We start from the raw sequence: 24,709 nt of genomic DNA on the forward strand, positions 1-24,709 counted from the left end.
CTGTTCCTCAAAATCTTTTTTTGCTTTTCTTACTACATTTTTACACTTGATTTGACAGTGTTTATGTTCTTTTCTATTTATCTCACTAGGATTGGACTTCCACTTCTTAAAAGATACCTTTTTGTCCCTCACTGCTTCTTTTACATGGTGGTTAAGCCACGGTGACTCTTTTTTAGGTCTCTTGCTATGCTTTTTAATTTGGGGTATACATTTAAGTTGGGCCTCTATTATGGTGTCTTTAAAAAGTTTCCATGCAGCTTTCAGGGATTTGGCCCTAGTCACTGTGCCTTTTAATTTCTGTTTAACAAACCTCCTCATTTTTGTGTAATTCCCCTTTTTGAAATTAAATGCCAGAGTGCTGGACTGCTGAGGTGTTCTTCCCACCACAGGAATGTTGAATGTTATTATATTATGGTCACTATTCCCAAGCGGTCCTGTAACGGTTGTATCCTGGACCTGATCCTGCACTCCACTCAGGACTAAATCGAGAATTGCCTCTCCCCTGGTGGGTTCCTGTATCAGCTGCTCCAAGAAGCAGTCATTTAAGCCATTGAGAAATTTTATCTCAGCTTCTCTTCCTGAGGTGACATGGATCCAGTCAATATGGGGGTAATTAAAATCCCCCATTATTACAGAGTTCTTTATTTTGGTAGCCTCTCTAATCTCCCTTAGCATTTCAATGTCAGTATCGCTGTCCTGGTCAAGTGGTCGGTAATATATCCCTACTGCTAATTTCTTATTATTGGAGCATGGAATTACTATCCATAGTGATTCTATTGAACATGTTGATTCACTTAATATTTTTATTTCATTTGATTCTACATTATCTTTCAAATACAGTGCCACTCCTCCACCCAGCCGGCCTGCTCTATCCTTTCTATATATTTTATATCCCGGTATGATTGTGTCCCACAGATTTTCCTCATTCCACCAGGTTTCGGTGATGCCTATTATGTCAATCTCCTCATTTAATACGAGGTACTCTAGTTCACCCATCTTATTAGTCAGACTCCTAGCATTTGTGTACAAGCACTTTAAAAATTTGCCACTGCTTATTTGTCTGCCCTTCCCTGATGCATTGGATTCCTTTGTATGCGGTTGTTTGTCTGCTCTGGCCCATAGTTTGTCCTCTCCCCTCCGTTTTTTCTGACTACAGCTTAGGGAATCTCTATCAATGGATTCTCCTCTAAGAGAAGTCTCTCTCCAATTTATGTGCATCTCCGCACCAATCGGCTTTCCCCCATCTCTTAGTTTAAAAACTGCTCTACAGCCTTTTTAATGTTTAGTGCCAGCAGTCTGGTTCCACCCTGGTTTAGGTGGAGCCCATCTTTCCTGTATAGGCTCCCCCTCTCCCAAAAGTGTCCCCAGTTCCTAATAAATCTAATCCCCTCTTCCCTACACCATCGTCTCATCCACGCATTGAGACTCTGAAGCTCCGCCTGCCTACCTGGCCCTGCGAATGGAACTGGAAGCATTTCTGAGAATGCCACCATAGAGGTCCTGGATTTCAGTCTCTTTCCTAGCAGCCTAAATTTGGCATCCAGGACATCTCTGCTACCCTTCCCTATGTCATTGGTACCTACATGTACCATGTCCACCGGCTCCTCCCCAGCACTACACATAAGTCTGTCTAGATGCCTCGAGAGATCCGCAACCTTTGCACCAGACAGGCAAGTGACCATACGGTTCTCCCGGTCATCACAAACCCAACTATCTATGTTTCTAACCATCGAATCACCCACTCCTAACACCTGCCTCTTCCTAACTGGCATTCCCCACCGCACCCCCAGAGGTATCCTCAGTGCGAGAGGATACCGCAACATCTTCTGGGAGGCGGGTCCCAACTACGGGATGGTTTCCCTCTGCTCCCATTGAATGCTCTGTTCCCTTGAGACTTTCATCCTCCTTAAGAGCACTGGGGCTCTCAGACTGGAGGTGGGACAGTACTACAGTGTCCCGGAAAGTATCATCAACATAGCTCTCTACCTCCCTTAGCTCCTCCAGTTCAGCCATCCTGGCCTCCAAAGCCCGAACTCGGTCTCTGAGGGTCAGGAGCTCCTTGCAACGGGTGCACACATACGCCACCCGCCCACAGGGCAGGTAATCATATATGTTACACTTGACACAATAAACAGGATAGCCCCCACTCTCCTGCTGGGCTTCTGTCTCCATTTTTCTAACGAATAAGTTTAAGTATAAACTGGGATTCTTTTTAAACCTCTGGAATATAGATTATTCTAATAGTTATGTTTTAAAGAAGGTCAGAAGTCACTAGTGCCCTCTAAAACTCCCTCTCCAAACTCTCCTGTTAGCTGTTCCTGGTCACACTCTCCCTGGTCGCTGAGTCACAGGCTTATATAGCTCTGGTAGCCCCTCCCCCTGACTGAGGCTCAGCCAATTAACAGAGGCTTCTAGATTTCAAACCTTTTAGAAGCTCCTTCAAACAAACAAACCAACCAGACAAACACAAGCTCAGCACACTGCAAATAACTCCCCCCCCACACAAACACACACTCCAGACAGCCACTTACCACAAGGGTCCCATTTGTACTCCTCTTTTACCTGGAGAACTCCCTCTCCAAACTCTCCTGTTAGCTGACATAATGTGCTAGGAATAGTTTGTGTACAAAGAAATTAAGAGGGAAGAACCAGAAATGGTACTTATTGGTAGACCTTCAAATCTTTTGACGATTTGTATAAGATCACAAAGTGATAAAAACAAATAAAAAAACCAACCCACCACCACAGTCCGAACTTGTCCTAAACTCATTTCAGTGCTTCAGATTCTTCTTGATGGCATGATCACCTTGCAGTTAATGAAATGTAATTTCTTTATCTACATTACTTGTATAATCCTATTTGGGTAGTATCTAAACATCTCAGTCAGGCATGTCCAAAGTCCGGCCCGCGGGCCAATTGCGGCCCATGTTCCTGTTTAATACGGCCCCACAGGTAATTTGGCAATATCTATCTTTTATGGCCCCCAACGAATCCATATGTATTGAGATAAATACATTGTAAAATCTCAGTTAATGTCAGTTGGTCTAAATCAGTTATAAATATATTTGGACACAACATATATACTTGGTGTTATGTTCCTGTTCATATTTTTTGAACTTAAAAGTTGACAGACAACCTTTATTACCAATAATATGTAATGTACTTTACAATGTTCCTGACATATATTTCAGCTTCCTGGATTTTTTTTTCATCAGGCCTTCGGATATGAAAGGCAGAGTGATTTAACACCTGTTTAGATTTGTCATCCATGTGACGAAATGAAAAGTATGCCGTTTGCAATAAACTTTGCATAAAATAGTTAATTTGCATTTAATTTTAATGGTTCAAAGAATGTCAGGCAAAATGGTCGGCCCTCACGCATGTTCACTTCATCAAATCTGGCCCTCTTTGAAAAAAGTTTGGACACCCCTGATCTCAGTCTTTTATGTATTTTATTCTCACAACTACCTGGCATGGTAGAGAGGTGCTGCTACTCCTATTTTACAGATGGGCAGTTGAGGCAGTGAGACACTAGACCAGTGGTCACCAACTAGTAGATCGGGATCTACCAGTAGGTCTTGGAGCTTCTAACAGGTGATCCTGACTGGTTTGATAGCTTCCTGGCCAAGTGCTGGCAATTCAGTTGCCCTTCCACCCCGTCATGCTGCTCCAGCCTTTTGCCTTGGAGCTTCCCCCATGGGAACCTCCTGCTTTCTGTGCAGGTTGTGGGAGGAAGAAGAGGGGAGATGCTGATGTCAGGGTGTCCCTCCTCTTCCCACTTCTGTACCCAGTCTCCACACAGAGAGAAGGGGATGGAGGGAGCTTGGCAATGCAAATCTGTCACTTTCACACACTGTGTCTCTGTCATTCTCACAAACACACACTGTCCTTCCCTCTCATCTCTTGACCCAACACATATATGAGGGGTTGTTGTTACTTTTACTGCTTGCAAAGTGGGTTATTTCAGGTTTTTGACTGGTCTGTGCATTTCATAATTTTCATTTAGCTCTTTTACTTGCATATAATTCTTTGAGCAGTGAGTTCTAAATACCTAACCTGTTGTGGCTGGAGTAATTATCTCTGTGGCAATTGCTGCTCCTGGACATGGCTGGCATGTCCCTGCAGCCCCTGAAAAGGCAGAGCAGGGGGTCTCCACGTCCTGTCTTTGCCTGCAGACACCACTCCTGCAGCTCCCATTGATCAGTAATGGGGAACTGGCCTGTAGAAGCTATGGGCTCAGTGCCTGTAGATGAGGGGCAGCACATGGAGCCACTGCTGTACCTGCCAGCTGCTTTCAGGAGTGATGCAGGGCCAGGACAGGTGTAAACCTGCCTTAACCCCACTGCTCCACCACCAGGAAGCCATCTCAGTTAAACAATGCCCCGCCAGAGCCTGCTTCCTGAATCCTTGTCCCAGTCCTGAACTTCTTCCTGCACCCAACCTCCTGCCCCAGATGTGAGTCCCCCTGCACCCAAATGCCTTCCCCACCCACACTCCAAACTCCTTGGACCAGAACCTGCACTGCAGCCCCCTACCCCAGCCTGGTGAAAGCAAATGAGATTCAGGGAGGAGAGGGAATGGAGTGAGCGGGCTGAAGCCTCAGAGAAGGAGTGGAACAAGGGCAGGGCCTCAAAAAGGAGTGGGAAGGAAGTGGGGGCAAGGGTATTTGGGTTTGAGGTAGATCTTACATTGTACTTAAATTGAAAAAGTGATCTTGTGGTTAAAAAGGTTGTAGACCACTGTACTAGACTGTATCCAAGGAATGCGTTAACTCTTCTGCTTTTTTTCACAGAAGAGCAAATGCACTCTTTTGGGGAGCCCTGTACACTTAGTTTCACGAGGCATAAGGGCTCTGCCGAAAGAGGAGGCTTTTTCACCATTTGACCCTGTCTAGACTGTGGCAAATGGTGGAAAAGCCTCTTTTGCAAAAGCGATCTGAAAAAGCTACGCAAATTGTAGAGCGCAGTTTGGGTAGCTGTTTCCGATAAAGCCCCGTAGTCTAGACCTAGCTTTAGTGATTTATTGAAGGTCATGCAGGAACTTAGTGGATTTGAGAAGCAAAAGGCTTTGACATACTGCAAAGTCCTAATACACCGTATGATAGACAGCTGGTTCCTTGTTTGTCTTGCAATGCATAGAAATTCATTAGAGCTGTGGTCACCAACCCGATGGGTCGATCGGGAAGCCCCGACTAGTCGATCACGAGGTGTTGGGGACCCTCCCCCCCCACACACACTTCCTCCCATCCCGAAGAAGCCCCACTACCTACCTCCAGCAACAAGGGAGGTAGTGCTGGCTTCCTGCAGGTTGGACAGAAGTCCAGCAGCTGTGCGCCACTTCTGGGGTTTGAGGAAGTGCGCAGGCTGCTCCCCCTTCCCCAGACAGCCGGCACCGTACCACAAAGCAGGCCTGTGGCGCACTGGGGACTTTCTGCGCGGGGGGGAAGAGGGGGGTAGGAGTCCCCAGAGGAGGCATGTGCCGGGGCTTCCCTTTTCCGTGCAGTGGGGGAGGAGGGGTTAGAAGTCCTGTGAAGAGGCGCACGCCTGGACTTCCCTCTACGGGGTAGGAGGGGAGAAGGAGAGGACTCCGAGAGGAGACGTGCGACCGGACTTTCCTCCTCTGGCAAGGAGTTGTCCCTGGATGAGGCGCGTGCTGGGGACTCCCTGTCCCCTACACCAGAACCCACTGGCACCCTTTCCACTGCAGTAGAACCCACTGGCACCCTTTCCCCTGCCCCTTGTCCCCACTGGCACCCCATCCCCTGCTGCAGAACCCTGTCCCCTGCCACAGAACCCACTAGCACCCTTCCCCAGTAGCATGTCCTCTGCTCCCACCACCACCACAGTTGGGGCCACATTAGTGAGGTGGGGGCGGGGGGTTTGGAGGAGTTACTTTTTGCATCTCACTTGTGTGGCCCCAACTGACTTTTCTGTGGGTCAGTGACCGCTGACTCAAAACAGGTTCCCCGCCCTTCTCATAAATAAAGACAATGCTGAAACTTTTTGTGTTTGACATATTTTATTTAAAAATTAAGCCTGGCCAACAAACCCCCAATTGGGGCCAAGCCCCCATCTAGCCGCAGCATTATAATACTCTTGTATCCTCCCCCACGACTCTAGATCTGAGCCTATCATATAGTGGAACCCCCTGTCCTGAGCCTCTCACATCCCCAAACTCCTGCACCTCCACATCCTCAGTCTTCTGCCACAACACTCCTGCACCATCCACACACTGCCCATCTTACTCCCAACTTCCCTGCCCTGAGCCCCTCACATACTCCAACCCAAACTCCTGCACCCTCACCCAATCCCAACACTCCCCATCCTGGAGCCCTCTCCTCAAGCCAGCATCCCCTTCTCCACCTCCTCCTGCATCCAAATTCCCTCACAGACCTTGCACCTCTTACCCCTTCCCACACCCAAATCCCTCATTCCCACCCCAGAGCCCACACATCCTGTCACCACCCTGTGAGGGTATGGCTAGACTGCAGAATTTTTTCCGGGGATTCCAGAGGCATCCCGGAAAAACTCTTCCACGTCCAGGAACACGTTTGTTTTTCTGCTTTTTTTAGCGGAACAGCAAACATGCTCTTTCAGTAACACCTATATTCCTCGTTCCATGAGGAATAAGGGAGCTTCCGAAAGAAGGGTTTTTTTTTTTTTTTTTTTTTTTTTTTTTTGACATTTGGCCCAGTTTTGGGGGAAAAAAAAAAAAAAACCTGCAGTGTAGCCATACCCTGAGAGTGTATAAGGGCTGGGGATAGCAAGTGATGGAGAGGAGGAGAACAGAGGGTGCGGCTTCAAGGAGGGGGTGGGATTTTGAGGGTAGGATGGGGCAGTAGATCTTGGTTTGTTCTGACATTTAAAAAGTGATCTTGGATGTAAAAAAGTTGGAGACCACTGCATTAGAGAGATTTTTGCTCAACTCTTACTATCTAGTATTAAATCTAATGATGAAGACCAATAACTTTTACTCTAGTGTACTTAATATGTTGAATAAAGCAATATTAATATGCTGGCTCTTGTGTTTCTGTCCTTTTCTTTTAACATAGAAACTCTGGGTTTTTTTTACAGAGCTTTCTGGGGTGCTGCATCAGTGTCACGTTCTGGCATCAGAAATGGTCCATTTCATACATCAAATGCAGTATTACATTACATTTGAGGTACATTTTATCCATCTATTTTGTTGTTGTTGAAAAGGGAGTATAGTCACATTTAATAACTGAGGTGACTTCTGTTGTGTCTTCTGTTTAGAGTAGAAGAGTAACTATATAATCTATCAAATATAAAACAGCTCAGCCCTGAATCCTTATTTTCTAGGTACTTGAATGCTCATGGGATGAGCTTTGGAACAAGGTCCAACAAGCACAGGACTTGGACCACATCATCGCTGCTCACGAAGTATTCCTGGACACAATCATCTCTCGCTGTTTGTTAGACAGTGACTCCAGAGTAAGCCTTTTTCTTTGTATAAAATCATAGCTTTGTTATGTCAGCTCCTGCTTAAATGATAAAATTGTTTTTTATTATAGTAGCTCATAGAGTCCTCCTCTCCCCCCAGGTACAGGTACAGTATACCTTCCCTTCGTTGAATCCTCTTCTCCAGCTACCCCTTTCTTTAAGTGACCTCTTTTGCTTACATGTCTTCCACCAACTACAAACTAATGGCTCAGATCTACCACTCCCACCCTGCATCTCGGCTAGTCTAACATCTCCAGGATGTCTTGCCATTAATTTAAACTTTGCAGGGCCAACATTGAACTTTCTATATCACTGGTCAGAGGCTTGAGTGACAAGTGTCCACAGAGTATCATCATCTCCCACTCCAGCATCATTCTGACCATGTTTGATGATACACATAGCTTTGAGTCGCCTCCGCTATCGGCCCCACCTCTCCCACACCAAACACAAGCTTCTGATTAGACCTAGTTGGGGAAAAAAGGAAAAGAAATTGTAACTTTGGTATTGAATATTTTTCCTGGCTTTCTGAAATGTTGTCAAGCTTTGACCAGCTTTACTTCTAGTATTTACCTTTTAAGTTCCTAAAATTTAAATCTTTTTTGTATCTTATCACATTTCTGCACATGCTGATTCCTATCTGTTGCATCATTTATCCACTTCTCCCACGAGAATCTTCAGACTTTCCTCAATGACTCCTTTTATGTGTGGAACACCCTCTGCAGACTAAAATGTGAACTCACTTCTCTGCTCCTTCAGATAACTTCTCAAGACTTGTTCTTCCATGATACTTATGGGGATCTGTCGATAGATAGATAGATAGATAGATCTAGTAGAAACTTCAGATTTTTCTTTTTGATCTGTGTAAATGCCTTTTCTCATTACATTGCCCTCGTCTCGTCTCTCATATTCATTTCAATTGTGTAATCTACCCACTTGTTGTATCTTGCTTTGGTTATATTGTAAGCACTTTGGGTGGGAACCATATTGTTTTGTATAACCCTGAGTGCTTCCAAGCACTATTATAATACAAAAAATTATTTCCTTGATGGGCCACTTAGCCAGAAAAGCTGCATTTGAATTTGAGAAGGACAATACCAGAATAAAACCCTTCAAGTAAAAATGCAGTTGTTTTACACAGCTAGTAAGAGCTGTACAATTGGTAAGAATTAAACAAGAATCTTGTGGGAGAACCAACAGGAACTGCAAAATGACCTGGCTTTCCTTCCAGACTTACTGTAGCAATAACAAAATTATTTTGGACCTATGGTGGACTATTGGCCATCTGTTTTACTCCACTCTTCCCCTTCCATGTTCTTAACCATTGTAATGATTTTAAGATAGAAAAGTGGGTCACTTGGATTGCATTTGGGGTGCCTATGCAGGAACAGAGGATGTTGCTGTTGCAATATGGATTGGCCCTTATTGTTTCTAGTAAGAAATATATTAATGTTTCGATTTTGGGGGGGGGGGATTTTTTTGTTGTGAATTTGGGTTTTCTGCATAGTTGTGCTCAAAGTTACCAATTGGTTTCCATCTTAATCATTCTTTGGAACCACAACAAACATAACAGTAGCTCTTAAATCCTGCTATGTCCAGAATTTTCTCCTTTTTTACCCTCCTTATCAATCTTCACAGGCACTTCTTAACCAGCTTCGAGCCATTTTTGACCAAATCATTGAGCTTCAGAATGCTCAAGATGTAATGTACAGAGCTGCTTTGGAGGAGCTGCAGCGAAGGTTGCAATTTGAAGAGAAAAAGAAACAGCGTGAACTTGAGGTACAGTAAGGCTGCCAGCACGATGAATTATGGGTAAAGCTAAGATTTTTTTTTTTTTTAGTTAAAATTCACGGACCGGTCATACAAAACTACATGGAAGCCTGTGACTTGTCCCTGACTCTTGCTACAAAAATAACTGACAAACTGGGGAGAGAAGGAAGGTCCCATCTTCCCACCCCACTGCTGGAAACTGGGTGGGGGGACCCATGTGGCAGCTGGTAGCTCCAGTCCTGCTGTGATAGGGCTGAAATGGAAAATGTCATGAAGGCCTCTGGAAATCAGGATTCTGTGTCTTCTGTGACATAATCATAGCTTTAATTATGGGTCACAATTATTTGAGACAGATGAAAGAATTTATTTTTTTAATTTAAAGTGTATGGGTTTTTTTAAAGATCAAATGAATATCCAAAGTTGTTAGGTTATTTTGCCAAAAGTTAAAAATATAGCCAGGCTACCAGAGTATCCTGAAATAGCTATCCCGCAACTTCACAGCAAGCCTGTTATTTCAAAATATAATGGGCTCTGTATTCCGATGTCCCTATAAACCTCATTCCACAAGGAGTAAATAATTACGAAATAAGCTATTTCAAAATAAGACTGAAATAAGATACGCAATCTGCATAGCTCAAATTGTGTATGTTCTTTCAAGCTATGGTGCAGTATAGATGCACCCAAAGAGAATAAGCAACTTCCACATGCTCTATAGGTTAAATAAAATGTCTTTCAGCATGTCTTGATAGTAAGCCATTTTTGAGCTGGTTCAGGCTGAAGAATGGGGAGTAGAGTTACGGCTCTGGATCTCTGATGGAAAATGTCTTTCCTCATCCTAAAAATCAAATAATTTCCCCTTCCACCGTACATATACGTTCCGTTGGAAGAGTGGACATGTGAGGAAACCAGCTCATTCCTAAACACACACAACGTGTGGAATTCTTATTTATCACTTTTATATAATAATTTTTGGCAAGTGTTTTATAACTTGACATCTTTGTTGATTCATAATACAATCAACTTTGTTAGTTTATATTTATTTCATAACCAATGTGAAGAGTTGGCAGTCACAATATAAGACTCTGCATATGTAGCCTATGATGATGATTTTCAGTGTATGAACATGTCAGTTTATGGGTCCAGCTACCAACTGGACTAGTTTATAAATGGGAGGTTTAACATCTCTCTCGCTTTGTTCTTAGGGTGAGTGGGGAGTAACTGCATCCGAAGAGGAAGAAGAGAACAAAAGGATTAGAGAGTTTCAAGAGTCTGTACCAAAAATGTGTTCACAGCTGCGAATACTTACACATTTCTATCAGGTGATCTTCACATTTATAAGGATTGTTTAATATGAACGAAGAGGATAAGTTTGCCAACTTTGTATACATTTGAGTTTCTAAAAATCAAATCTACCTGCAATTTCTATATGAATGTTCACCTGTCCCATGATTTGGATTTTTTTTTAAACATCCATGTTAGCTAGTCCTAAATACAGTATATCTTGACTTTTAAATATGTTTAAATTAACTCAAAGGTGGCTCCATGAAAAACATCAACCTTAGGAAAATTGATAGTTTGTAGGTGGATGACATTTGGGAACTTCTAGTAGCTGTTCTGTGTGAGCATTCAAAGCAAGTACTTTCTTACCTGATACAGCGAGAGTCTCTCCTGTTAAGTCTCAAACTTGTTTCATAATGGATTTAATAGATCTTTTTAAAGTAATCTTAATCAACATAATCCCAGTTGCATTCCATTTACCTTCTTAATCTTTGCAAATGATTACTATCCAAATAATTCTCTAGAAGAAACAGTCAATTTCTGTTCTCATTTTAGGGATGTCAAAGTGGGTAGTGTATGAGCAGCTAAGTGAAAGCATGCAGAGTCACATGCTGTGAAAAGAGAATTATTCAGACTTACTCTTAATTAGTTACATTTTATTCCAAATGCACTATTTCTCAAGGAAGCCAGTAGTTACATTTCAAGCAAAGCATTCCACCGGATTTTTTTAAAGGAAATTAATGTTACTGCCATCTACCATAAGACATTAGAGCCACACTTCTATCAATTTATGAAGGTCAGGAAATTGACCATCAAGGATAAATTTTCAGTTTTATCTTGCTCTATTGTGTCTACTTGTCAAATCTCATATAAAATGTCTCATCATGTACTTTTCTGAAACCCCTGCAAAGTAGCACTGGGCAGTATAAAGACAGCATTTTTAAGATTTAGCTACTCAAAGGCCAGTAAATAAAATCTATAAAGTTAGATGAAGATTTTGCTGATATCTTCTTCATTTTAATGCATATTCTGCTGTTCATATTTTCTTACATGTTTAATACTTTAGACAAAATACAAGATGTTAAATGGAGGCATACTAAATAAAAATAAACAAATTAGAAGAAACTTCTGTCTCCATGTGAATTATGCTCTGCATTTTATTTAGCTTTGTTGTAGGACTGATGTGGGCCTGAGACAGTAAAACTCACGTAGATTTTTTTGCCACAAGTAGTTCCACCATTACTGCTTGTAAGGATGTATTATGTCTATACCGGCTGTTCTGGCTGTTATATTACCTGTTCAGCATGTCTTTACTCAACACACTCAATCTTTTGCAATACCAATTTGTGGGTATCTGGCAACAGCTAGGTACATTAACATGGGTCCTACAATTGACAGGTACTTCTTCTGCTGTTATATGTATCTTGGATTTTGTTATTTCCACTCCAGCTCATCTGATGAAGTGGGTCTTACCCACAAAAGCTCCTGATACTATATATTTTGATTTGTTATAAGCATTCTGCTTGCCCTTCCTTTTGGCATTCCCTATTCCTTTTATGATGGTGCTACCATTCAGATAATTAGTTTGTCAAAATATAGTGTTACAAATGAATGACACCATCTGTACATTCTGATGAATCTCCTATTTTTTCACTTTTTTTTTTCAGGGTATTGTGCAGCAGTTTTTGATCTTACTGACAACCAGTTCTGATGAAAGCCTTCGATTTCTTAGCTTTAGATTGGACTTTAATGAACATTATAAAGCAAGAGAACCAAGACTTCGTATGTCTTTGGGCACTAGAGGGAGACGCAGCTCACATATGTGAAGCAACTTCTAATGACTGTTCCTGGATTTCTGAAGAATGTTAAACCTGGTATTGAACAAGGCAGTCAACATCTACATACTAAAACCAAATGGCATGCGATAGGTGTCTACCATTTCTACAGGCAATATGTTTTCAGTCATGTGATTGTGTGACACTATAGGACAGAAAGCAAAAAAGTCTTGTTTTTTACATTGACATTTGTAATATTACCAAATTAAATGGGCTGGTTTAAACTGTTCCAACTGATCTGCTAAATCTTCCTCTTAATGAAGACAGTATTTTATTTGGGGCTTTTTAAGCTCTCCTCACTGTAACTTACATTTGTCTCCAGGAAATCACATCTTAGTTTGTTTCAGAAGGCACCGTTTCCTTTTTTAACAATAAAATAAGGTGTTATTTTTTTCTATATATATTTGTTCTATTGGGATATTACTTTTGTTAAAGCCAAGAGATTTGGATCCAGACCTAATATCCTTATAAAGAAAAACATTTTACTATACTGATTTTCAGTGTTGTGATGTATTTGTGTGAGAAACTTTGTATCCTGGTATGTAAACTTTACATACATTTTTAATTCTTTTCTCTGTTCAAGGATAACATTTTCAAAATTTTAATTTATTATTCCAGGCAAATTCTGCTACAACATAAAAGTGAATTACAGGAACATAACGGATGTGACATGTATAACATAACATCCTAAAAAATGAAGTTAAAACCTCAGTACTGTCCCAAGTGAAGTAAAGAAATGTGTATATATGGATAGAAGTGAATGAAGTATTTTGTGTTCAAAATCTGATGACTAGAAGAAATTGACTTGGATAATGAAGACTACTTATTTCTTTCCTTGCCTATTTTTCCATTGTAAATATTTATATATTGCTGTCCAGATGTTAGGGGGAAATTGTTTTTGTAAAGATGTCATTATATCAAGTCATTCAAGTATCCATTTATTATGTTCCACAAGTAAAAGCTTAGAAGAATAAAAACACAACTATCTTTCAAATACTTTGCTGGTTTTTTTGTGACTGGAAAGTGACACGGTTTTGGAGAAGATGGGAAAAGGGTAAACTGTATACCAATAGGCATTTATTTTCTTTTTTTAATTACAAAACCCCCATCCATAGCAGGTCTTAGTATGCTCTCAGAAACTAAGAGTTTGCAATTCTGCAAAAAGTTGTAATGTACAAATAACTACACTCAAATTCCAACCGTTCAGTTCCATAACAAATCAACCCATGTGATCAGTGACCCTGATTAAGTACCCCAAAGCTAACCTCTTTCCCTTTCCCCTCCCAGAACATCTGGGGAAACGGCCTACATGGCATGCTGTGAAGCTCCTTTGTTTATCAAGTTTGAGCTACTTTGGATCAAGCGGGAAGAAAAATTTCATTGTTGAGGACTGCTCAATGAGAACACTCTGCCATGCAACAGCCTTGCCTACTTTTAAACACTGGTGCTTCAACTCAAGTTCCTCCACTGTCTATATCGTGGTATCAATGGGGAAAGGTCCTTCAGATAAGGAGGCTGTGCAGGTCATCAGCCAAGAGGAACATGGGCCTTAATCACAGGTTGTGGAACAAAGGTCATTTAGCTCCAGTACATGAAAGAGACAGCTAAAGATTGAGCAAAGATGATGTAAGATGTTTTCCATTTTCAGTATTGCTCTGGACTGTGAACACAATTCTGCCTTAAACGTCAGGTTTTTCTTAAACGGTAGCTTTGCCCCACAGCTGGAAGCACTTGAAATATAGTGAATTAATCAGCATGTCAACTTGAAACAAATCAATTGACCAAGACCTTGTGGCTTCTAAAGTAGAGACAGACACACTTTTTCGCTTCCCTCCCAACTACAATGTAAAATGTCATGCATTTTCAACAAAATCAGCCGGATTCATCCTGAAACTTTCACCACTGATGTTTTAGTTGTTTTTTCCCTCTTGCTTCATTTGTTGCAGATCAGGGTGATCTGTGAGAAGAAAGCTGTGGATTAAGACATCTAAGGGCCAGTGCACTGATGGAAAACGAGTCTTGTACAGTATAAAGTGATACTCAATCATCAGGAGAATGGTCTGAGACTGGAACAGTGTTCTTCAATTTGTTTGGAAATGTCCAGGCTCAATTAACCTCTGAGGGCAAACCATCAAAACAGGCACATTGCCCTGCCAGGAAAGCTGTCCCCTAACTGTAGAGTACTCTATTTACCCACAGTGACAGTTTCTTCCTAATCCCTATTAGCTAACGGCTGGTTTACGCCCTGAAGCAGAAAGAGTTGTATCCCTTACAAAACTCATGGGATTTTTAAATCCTTGTTGTCGCTCTGGCTATTATTTTTGTGCATATAAAAATCTGATTTTTTAAAAATAAATTCGACTAGCCCCTTTTCTTAAATGTAGCAACAAAATCACATTAACTGCACTGTGTGGAAAAAATACTGCCCTTCATCAATTTTAAATGTGTTGTTTTTCAAGTTAATTGAATGACTCCCTGTATTGGGAAGGATTTTTGTTGTTGCATTTTCAACTTTCTCATGTTTTCATCATCTTCACTCCACCTAAACTGCCCTAATAACAATCTTTTTTCCCAAGTATACAAAGGCATTTATTCCATCCATAGACAAGTTCGTGTCTTTTATCTTCCTTCAGCACTGTGAGCCATTGCTCCTTTCCTCACTGAGGCTCTCATCTATGTAGATGCCCTTGATTCACTCTGCTTTCCTGGTTCTCCTCCTATCTTGCTTAACTGAGCTTGTTGTGTTGACCTTGGAGGATCCTATTTCCCCCTCTGTTTGTCCCACTCTGATGCCCCTTCTGGGTATGTTCACTGTCCTCTTCTGCAATTCAAATCACTTCTTTTCAACTGCCATTTCACAATGACTTGCAAATATACCTCTTCCCCTGACAATTTAGGTTACATCCCCACCTGTCTCCCCAGTGAGCCAGTTTATTACCCACTCAGACTTGCTACTTACATTTTTGAATTCCAACATGCTCACAATGAGGCTATCTAGTCCCTGTTAGAGTATGTCTGCACTTGCCCCCTCTTTCGAGAGAGGGATGCAAATGCAGCTGAGTGAAATTGCAAATAAAGCGCGGATTTGAATTTTCCACACTTCATTTGCATATTCGCGTTATGGCACTATTTCGAAAAAAGAAATGCTGTCTAGATGCGGTTATTTCGAAAAAAAGCTCTTCTTCCGAAATAACTGGTAAACCTTGTTGTAGGAGGAATAAGGGTTATTTCAGAAGAAGGGTTTTCTTTCGAAATAACCAGGTCTAGACAGCTTTTCTTTTTTCGAAATAGCGCCATAACGGGAATATGCAAATGAAGCGTGGGAAATTCAAATCCGCGCTTCATTTGCAATTTTGCTCAGCTGCATTTGTACCCCTCTCTCGAAAGAGGGTGCAAGTGTAGACATATCCTTAGATAAAATGCTTAACAGGGACTGACATTTGTGGCTTGAGAACATGACCAGAATGTATGTAACTGATGCAAGGACCTGAATTTGTAGACAGCATGGAACAATAGCTTTTGAGAGCAGGGAACTGTTCCAAGTATCTTAATTATATATTAATTCCAAAACCTCTTTCAGCACCATCCCAGCATAGGATGTCTCTGGTCTCCCCACCCATGCCAATATATCCTGGACACCAAGGTAAGTACTGGGGTACCATAGCACAATCACTCCTGCTGTTCTTGGTGAGAATAGGGATCTCATTTTGCTGCTTTCCCACCCTTGAAGAAAGGAGCCCCTTGGCAAATTCCACTCTATGGATTGCCTGGTTATGCCCCAGGAAATCCTAGTTATAGTGTGCCTAAATCTCCAATTTGTCTTCATCTGGCCCTGTGCCTCAGTTCATCTTCTCGGAGAGGGTTATATGATGTTAGAGGAAAAGGTGACATCACTTGGACTTAAGAAACTAGACATGATGGAGAACTGGAGTCTTACATTTCATATCTTATTCTCTTTGGTAATGGCACGTAAAAATTCACTTTATCAGATTGCCTCACAAGCACTAATGAAGCACTTCATAACTCTTATATCATGTATGGAAGCATTATTATCCCAGTTTTTATAGGTGAGGAACTGACCTTTGGTCTACAGTGGAAGTTTAGGTCTAACTTAGCAGCATTAGATTGATTTTTCTAAACATTGAGTCCTCACTATCAAGTCTGTTCCATTGGTTTAAGTACTGTTAAAACTCAATTTCTGTACTGTGCTTTCATGAATATGGCTAAATTTGACCTTGCATTGTTGACTTTATGGTAGTGCATATGCGGTGCTGTAAAAGTCAACTTTCTTGGCCTCTGCTGCTTTCCAGGTCAACAGGAAAAGCCCCAAGGAAATTTTGAATTTCATCTGTGTGAAAGCAGGTAGCACGCCGAAGCAGCACAACTTACCATGAGTTCCCAGGGTTGCAGATGAGCACATGAATGGAGCTTGAAGGAGATCATGGATCTCATTGCTAGGAGAGGAATCTGTTCTCACAGAACTACAAACCAGCAAAATAAACGCAGGTATCTATGCCAAGATTGCAAATTGCATGGAGCAGAAAGGATACGTCAGGGATACCCAGCAGTGCTGAATGAAAATATAGGCACTAAGGCAATCTTACCAAAAGACAAATGAGGCAAACGGATGGTCTGGATCATTGTCACAAACATGCTGCTTCTATGAGCAGCTGTATGTGATCCTTTGGCAAGATCCGACCAGCTTCTTTAGCCAGTCCATGGATTCCTTCCAAGACACTTCCCTTGCAGCTTCAGGCAGCAGCGTAGAGGACAGCATGAATGAGGAGGAGAGGGAGAATGTTCAGCGGGCCAGCAATGTCACCAAGAGCCAACAACTTTTTATAACTCCTCCTCCCAGGACATCTTGCAGTTGGGCACAGATCCCGGCGCAGACACTTCTGGTGAGTTCACATTTTTTATCTTGCTAAAAGTGGGTTAAGACAGTTGTGGGTGATTGGTGGCCATTGTGCCTATACAACAGGGGTCCCCAGAACAGCTTGCTAACATGTCTGGAGACAGAATGGGAATTCTTCCTGCACATCTCCATGAAGCTCTCAGACGAACTCTTTAATCCTTCTCACAAGGTGTCTGGGGAGGCCTGCTTTATTCCATCCTCCACTATAGGACACCTTTCCAAGCCAGTAGTAAGTGATCTGGCATCACTGTAGCACAAAGCAACATAAGGTCCAGGTTTCTGGCCACATTGTCAGCATCTGCTCCTGATCATGCTCTGTGTGATTTGGAGAAGACAGATATTGACAACCTGGATATGGAGCAGGGAAAGCTATTACTGATGCCTCTGCAAATCTCTGTTTGCTCGTCCCCATTGAAGCATGGCTTGAACTCCTGCCCTGCCCTGCTTCCAGGCCCGGACCCCATTCTGGATGCCTGCCTCTGTGGGTGCTGTGTGAGCCCCTGCCCTGTTCCATCCCCCCCCCCCCACTCAGACCCCCTTCCTTTTGCAGGCTCATGCCCTGGCCTGTCCCTTACCATGCCTGCCACCAGAGTCCAGCTGCTCCCTTAAGAACTCTGAGGTGCATCTGGTGCACGGTGGCTGTTTAAAAGCACAACCGTGGTCTTGTACTTAACACATCCCTATTGTCTTGAGATAGACCTTCCTTTTATTCTAACACAATGTTTCTCAAAGTGGTCCGTGAAACCACTCTGAGAAACCTGTAACTGGCTGCTCCGGTGTGTTTCTTTACTGGCTGTGCAGTCATGGAACCTTGCCGTTTGCAGCCAAGGGGAGCCGGGGGAAGCGCAGTGGAATGGGTCACCACTTCCCACAACTCCCTTTGACTGCAAACAGCAAACGGGAGCCTCAACGCTCCATGGCTATATAGCCAGTAAATAAACACACCAGAGCAGCCAAGTTAGCAGGTTTCTGAGTGGTTAGAGAGACCACTTGGAGAAACACCAGTCTAACATTGTAGAGCATAAACCCTAATCTGTATCTCCTGAAAAGTCTGCCCTTCGCTTTTTGTTACAGCGGGGACAGCAGTGAGCCTGCTGCACATGCCCAGTCTAGCCAGCTATCCATCTAGCACAAATCTGCAGGAGAAAATGAACTAGAGATGACATGTTCAAGGAGCAAATGCAGTCCATCCACTTGGACAAGGGAGTGCTTATGCAAGTGAAGGGATACGCTGCTGGAGCGCACATGCGCAGAGCATGACAGAAGAGAATGCACGGACTGAAAGTGAGGAACCAGGAGGGAGTCTTGTCATCTATGGTGGATGTGAGAATTCCATATGGCTTTCCAGGACACCAACATGCACAGGCCCCCCTCTCCAACCTTGTGGACCAACATTCCCTCCTCACAGAGTTCCATAGCTTCCTCTCCCAAAGGCCCTAGAACACACAATGGGGAGGAGGAAGTCAAGGGCACCCTCACACTCAAGCTCCAGGTATGTGTTGCAAAGAAATTGGTTCTCCTCACATTTATGATCACCTCTCCTCTCCTCCCCCTGCCCCCTGAAGCTCCCTCGCTGGAATCCTTTTCTGCCTCTGCTGTGTTTCCTAAATAAAAATGCATGATTTTTGAGCAACAGTCTCCATTAGCTGCCATCACAATGGGAATGTTGCGTTCACTGAGATCTAACCTAGTCAGTAGATGACAGAGCCTTCCCTTTAAATGCCTAAAAGCACATTCTGCACTTGCTCAGCCTGAAGTTAAATTGATCCTTACTGTGGGTTGAGGCTGCCCATGTACAACTTCATGAGTCACAGGAGCAAGGGGTGGGCTGGGGTGCCAAGGATTACTACTGGCAATTTTCCAGTCTGGCAAAAAAGTTCCAGATTCCAGCTTGCCAAAGAAGCAGGAGTCTTAAACATGCACCTTTCCAAACCATTCCATATTGATGTCCGAGAAATGATCCCTGTGAGCCACCAGCGTCTGCGGCACCATCGAGAAGTACCCATTGCCGTTTATGGACTCCTTGGCAAGATGGTTGAGTGCCAATTCTGGATATGCGTTCCACCTATTGTCCCACCACCATTAGGGATCCCCAGCATAGCAAAGCCCTCCATTTTATGTTTTCCATGTTTCTCAGCGTCACTACCCTCCATAGCACAAGGGTATTGATTACCTTGGCTACTTGGATTACAATGGCTCCCGCTGTAGATTTCCCTACTATGAATTGATTCCCAACTGTCAGGCTTCCACAGGGCAATTGAGAACGGGTTCTCTTTCTGGCATTTTTGTGTTTCAGAGCAGGGGAAAAGGAATTTGAAAACTTCCATGAAAATGGCCACCTCCATACAGAAGTTTTGCAGTCACTGCTGATTTTCCCATGCCTGCATCACAATGCAGTCCCCCCAATCTATGCTTGTTTGACAGCACCAGAACCAGTGCTCCACTGTGTCCAGAGAATTAAATGCCAGAAGCATTTGCCTGTCACTCAAGTGCTTTGCAGAAAAGTATGTTCACAACCTTCCAAGATTCGTCCTCATTCCGGCGGACCCTGGATATACTCTGGACATACTCCAGCTTTAGGTGCACCATGGTTAATAAGATCATAATGCTTTGATGCTCAACGGGATCCACAATGGGGCCCATGCTTACGCTGCTATGGCATCTCCATGAATAGCTAAGGGGGGGAAACATGCAAAAAGAATTGTTGGCCATTGCTCTGAAGTGGGGGTAGAGTGGGAAGGAGGAAATTATTGCATTATGGAATGCTGACTAAATACCTAGAACCACCCACTGCAGTTTTGGTCCCAGCCAAAAGGGGCACAGGCACTGTGGGATAGCTACCCATAATCCATCGCTCTCAAAGTAAAAAATGTTAGCCACTCTACTGGGGATGCATTTGAACTACTTTGCATTCTTGCGCACCAAATCAGGTGCTAAAAAAAAAATTGATCTTAATAAATTTGATCTTATCTCTGTGTAGACATGGCCTGAGACAAAACTACAGGTTCAGCAAAACTCAAAGGCCTATGTAAATCTAATCACGTGAATTGTCCCATTCACTTCAAAGGCACTACTTGCATGTATGTGTCCTTTTTAAAATCCTTTGTTGAATTGGCCCAAGTCAGAGGTCCCTGAACTCTGGGGTGTGCTGTAGAGCAAAGAGGTTAGGGCCAGCTCCCACAGGGGACAGGGAGAAGGAGCATCACCCAGCCCTCTCTGTTCCCAGTTCTTCCCTGGTCTAGTCCACAGCCCTTTCACCAGCCTCACCCCCTAACTGTGACCTGACTGCAACTCTTTACTTTGACCTCAGCCCTTGCTAGCAGCTCTGTTCCCAACTCTGCTGCCAGACCCAGCTGTGGTCCTAGGTGTATCCCCCTTTACCACTGTACATGTCCCTGCTCCCAGTAGCCCTGCTTCCAGTCCTGGCTGGAGGCAGCAGTACATGACCCTGAAAAGTTTGGGGACCACTTAGCTAAGTGACTGCCCCGCGGCCACACTGGAAACCTGTCAGTGTGTCATTACCCTCCCTTATGAGTCAAGTCATTTGATCCCTCACCTCTGTGACAAAATGAGGATAATGGTATTTACCCAGCTTTGAAAAGTGCTTTGTAAGCTACTCCGTGAAAAAGCCCTGAATTAAGTGACTGTTTTTATACTATCGTAGTCTGAGGTATGGGGGGAGTAATGGAGCAGGGAAGGAATGTCAGGTTCTTTCTGCCTTATCAGAGTGGTAGTGCTGGGCAAGCTGAAGGGGGAGTTTTGGTAATATTTGATAAGTAGCCATCCAGTCCAGGACTTTCCTCATGGAGCATGTCTTCTATGGCCTTCTGGATTTCCCTGGTGAGTCTCCTGTTGGTAGTCTGTATTTTGATATTCTATTTAAATTGGATTCCATTAGATAATTTATTCCTCTTTTTTTCTTTTTAATTTCACATGAGTAAATACGTTTTTTCATAATCTGGAAGTATTTTATTAATTTCCTCTGGAAAGGAAACAGTCAACGTTGGCTCATTTTAGAGAGAGGATATGATTCCAAGGGTTTGCTCTGAATATTTCTTTATCAGCTTTGCTGTTACCTTTCCTGCTTTATCTCCAGTGTTCATATATTGACTGCATAGAACTGGGTAATGCTTTTTACATGGTTATTTTTAATTTGTTATGCTCTGTTCGATTTTTCTAGTGCTAATAACAATTAATACTACACTCTTTCTCTTTCCCACCCAAACTCCTAATCTCTTTATATTTTAATCCTTTCTGCCCAATAGTGTAGTTTTCTTAGAAAATGTCATTGAACTCTTGGAAAACTGATGGGTTGATACTTTTTTCAGAATTAAAAATGTAGCACTTTTCTGTCTTTTTTGAAATACAATCATCCCAATTGCATTTTTTTTAAAGGAATGGGATTACAAAAAATAAAACAAACCTACTTTTGTATATTTTCCTGGTTTTTTTTTCTTTATAATCAGACCTACTTTCTCTCTGTAACTTTTCTCCCACAGCAATACACTAAAAAAACTCTTAAAAAACAAGTAGTCCTGTAGCACCTTATAGACTAACAAAAGATATAGATAGTATCATGAGCTTTCGTGGGTACAACCCACTTTTTCAGATGACTATCTATATTTTGTATTAGTCTCTAAGGGTGCATCTACACAGCACAGTTATTTTGAAATAATAATCCGAGCGTCTACACAGCAATTCCGTTATTTCAAAATAATTTTGAAATAACGGACGCCTTATTTTGAAATCTGTAAACCTCATTCCACGAGGAATAACACTTATTCCAAAATAGCTATTCCAGAATAGGGGTAGTGTGGATGCTCCACTGCTGCTATTTCGAAATAGCTCCTCCCCAGGGCCATTCAAAATACAGTAAAACTCCAATAGTCCGGCATCCAATAGTCCGGCACTCCTGATAGTCTGGCATCAAAATGGCAAGAGCCTAGTGAGTGAGCTTCAGCAAAAAGAGTCACAAGGTAACAGCGGCAGCACCTGCACTGAGCAAAAAGGGTAAATAAGGCTTAAAAAAACTAAAACATTACAGAATACAGTATGTACAATAAAAAGGGTTAAGAACACTATATACAGTGTATATATATAACCTGTTTATAGTACCTCCTGATAGTCCGGCATATCTGATAATCCGGCACTACCTAAGTCCCATAGGTTCCGGATTATCGGAAGTCTACTGTAATTACTCCCCAGTGCCTCTTGGGGCTCTAATTCAAGGTTGCACATCCACATTAAGGAAGCCTGTCTCCGTCTAATTTTGAGGCTTCCCTGTAGCGTAGACATGCTATTTTGAAATAAACAATTTTTGAAAAAAAATCCAAAATAGTTTATTTTAAAATAAGCATGCTGTATAGGCATACCCTTAGGTGCTACAGGGCCACTCTTTTTAAAGCTTTTTTTTTAACACAGCTGCCCATCTGAAACAGTAATACACTAAGGGTCTACTGTACAAAGAACATGCAAGCTGCTGTCGTTGGTCTTCTAGAGTTCAAATTAGCGAGTCTAGAGAAGACACACTAATTCAAACTGAGAGGGGCATTCCGGTCAATGCTAACAGTCCTGCTTCCGCAAGGAGTAAGGGAAGTCGAAAAGAGAGTGTTCTCCCTTCAACTTCCTTCAGCGTGGACAGCGCCAAAAGTCGAGTTAAGGTACTTCGACTTCAGCTACGCAATTAACATAGCTGAAGTTGTGTATCTTAAATTCGACCTTATCCCATAGTGTAAACATACCGTAAGGCAGTGGTGGGTAACCTGCAGCCCAAGAATCACATGTGGTCCATTGAGTTTCTGTGTGTGATCCACAAGACATTTTGTTTACTGTTGCCTACAAACAGGGATGCCAGATTTTGCTGGTTTTTGTCTGCAGAGGTTTTTTTCTACCAGTACTACAAAAGTGACATGCACATAAAGCAAAGGCATGTGAAGTGAGGTGCGTGCTCATTGCATGCAACATTTTGAAAGCCATGCACTGCTCCTGCATCCAATCAAAGTGCTCCTACCATTCATTTGGTACACTCTGCATATTCTAAATACACAAGCGCAGCTAGCAAAACAACCTATTCTGGGAGACTCTTGGATACAACAATCTGGCAGCCCACCGAGATGGAGGGCCATTCATGCAGCCCACTCACTAGCCTAGATTGCTCCTCACTGCTCTAATACCTGCTTCAGAAAAGAATCCCTATTCAGGACAGCACTTAAACATGTCAGTGGCACTTAAGTATATATTTATCTTTAAAGACATGATTAAGTGCTATCCTGAATTGGGTCCTAAGCCAGTAAGACTCTGATTCTGCAAAGAGTGACACAAATGCTTAACTTTGAGAAGGTATACTCATACTTAAGATTGTATGTGTGCTAGTCTTCTAAGGATTAGGGCATACAGGCCCTAAAATAGCTGCCTATATTCTTAATAACGATAGTTTTTAGAAAATGGTAAAAGTACATGTGTGTAGATAATGTGTAACTTTATTATGTACAGTTTTATTATATATCATACCAAGGTTAAGTTTGGAGTTTTTGTTCAGAATCCTCATTATCAGCCAACTGTATTTTGAGCCGACATTTATGCTTTGTTTCATCCAAAAGATTAACACAAATCTTGATTATTATCAGTGGCACTGGTTCAGAGTAATGCATAAGCAAGGAGTAGGGGATGTGAAAGCACTCAGAGCACAAGCCTAATTTATACTTCAGTTAGATCGCAGTTAGGTTAACACAGAAAGCTTTTGAAAGTCTAATGCTATATGTTTTATGTATTTAAGTAAACATTCAATTGTTTCTTTGCACTAAGAATACTACACAGATTTATGCACAAGTTTGAAAATGTTGTCCTCTTCAGAGCAGTTTAAATTGATTCTGTTCTAATATTTAATGTGAACATTTGTTGTGCATGATTAAACTTCCATCCTTTAAAATGCTTCTTTATTTAGGCCCTGATTCAGCAAAGCACTTGAGCAGTCCACTTGACATTAGTGGAACCATTCATGCTTAATGTTTAGCACCTGCAAAGGTGATTTGCTGAATAAAGCCCTTCATAATGCTCATACTTTCTCTTTCTCTCTCGTTTACAATTCTGGTGTTGGGACAGGGGTAAGTGTCTTGTAATATTTAGCAACCCTTTATTCTTGCTTAGTTAGAACTGGACCAGTTCTGGGTAAAGGATTTACTTTTGTTAGAATGCAGGTTTCCATAAACTGAACTCTTCATATTCCTCACCCTATAGAGGATGATCACTATGGTTGAAGGAACTGAGACAAAAGGCTTGATAGATTCACATTCAGTATGAGTTTTTTCTGTGCACGTCATTTATAGTATTAATACTGCATTGTGAAAACTCAAACATATAAAGAAAATGTTTGTTAGATTAACAATGTATGTCATTAGCAAGCAAAACTTGGAAGTACTGGAGCCTAATATAAAAATATGTATTTATTAGCATGA

General features: G+C 42.2%; 1 protein-coding gene across 2 annotated transcripts in view; it reads left to right on the forward strand.

Moving 5' to 3' along the window:
• Nucleotides 1-14,775, forward strand: part of TUBGCP3 (tubulin gamma complex component 3) — a 133,054-nt gene extending 118,279 nt beyond the window's left edge. Inside the window, exons 18-22 of one of the 2 annotated variants that reach the window (XM_075918510.1) lie at nt 7,074-7,162; nt 7,320-7,451; nt 9,096-9,236; nt 10,430-10,546; nt 12,173-14,763. In XM_075918510.1, coding sequence (XP_075774625.1) covers nt 7,074-7,162; nt 7,320-7,451; nt 9,096-9,236; nt 10,430-10,546; nt 12,173-12,331 — 638 coding nt within the window. In that variant the 3' untranslated portion in view covers nt 12,332-14,763. Of the gene's footprint in view, nt 1-7,073; nt 7,163-7,319; nt 7,452-9,095; nt 9,237-10,429; nt 10,547-12,172 lie in introns of both variants that reach the window. The other variant, XM_075918547.1, reaches the window with a different exon arrangement.
• Nucleotides 14,776-24,709: the final 9,934 nt, after the last annotated feature.

Source organism: Pelodiscus sinensis, chromosome 1, assembly GCF_049634645.1.
Source record: "Pelodiscus sinensis isolate JC-2024 chromosome 1, ASM4963464v1, whole genome shotgun sequence".
Lineage (NCBI taxonomy): Eukaryota > Metazoa > Chordata > Testudines > Trionychidae > Pelodiscus > Pelodiscus sinensis.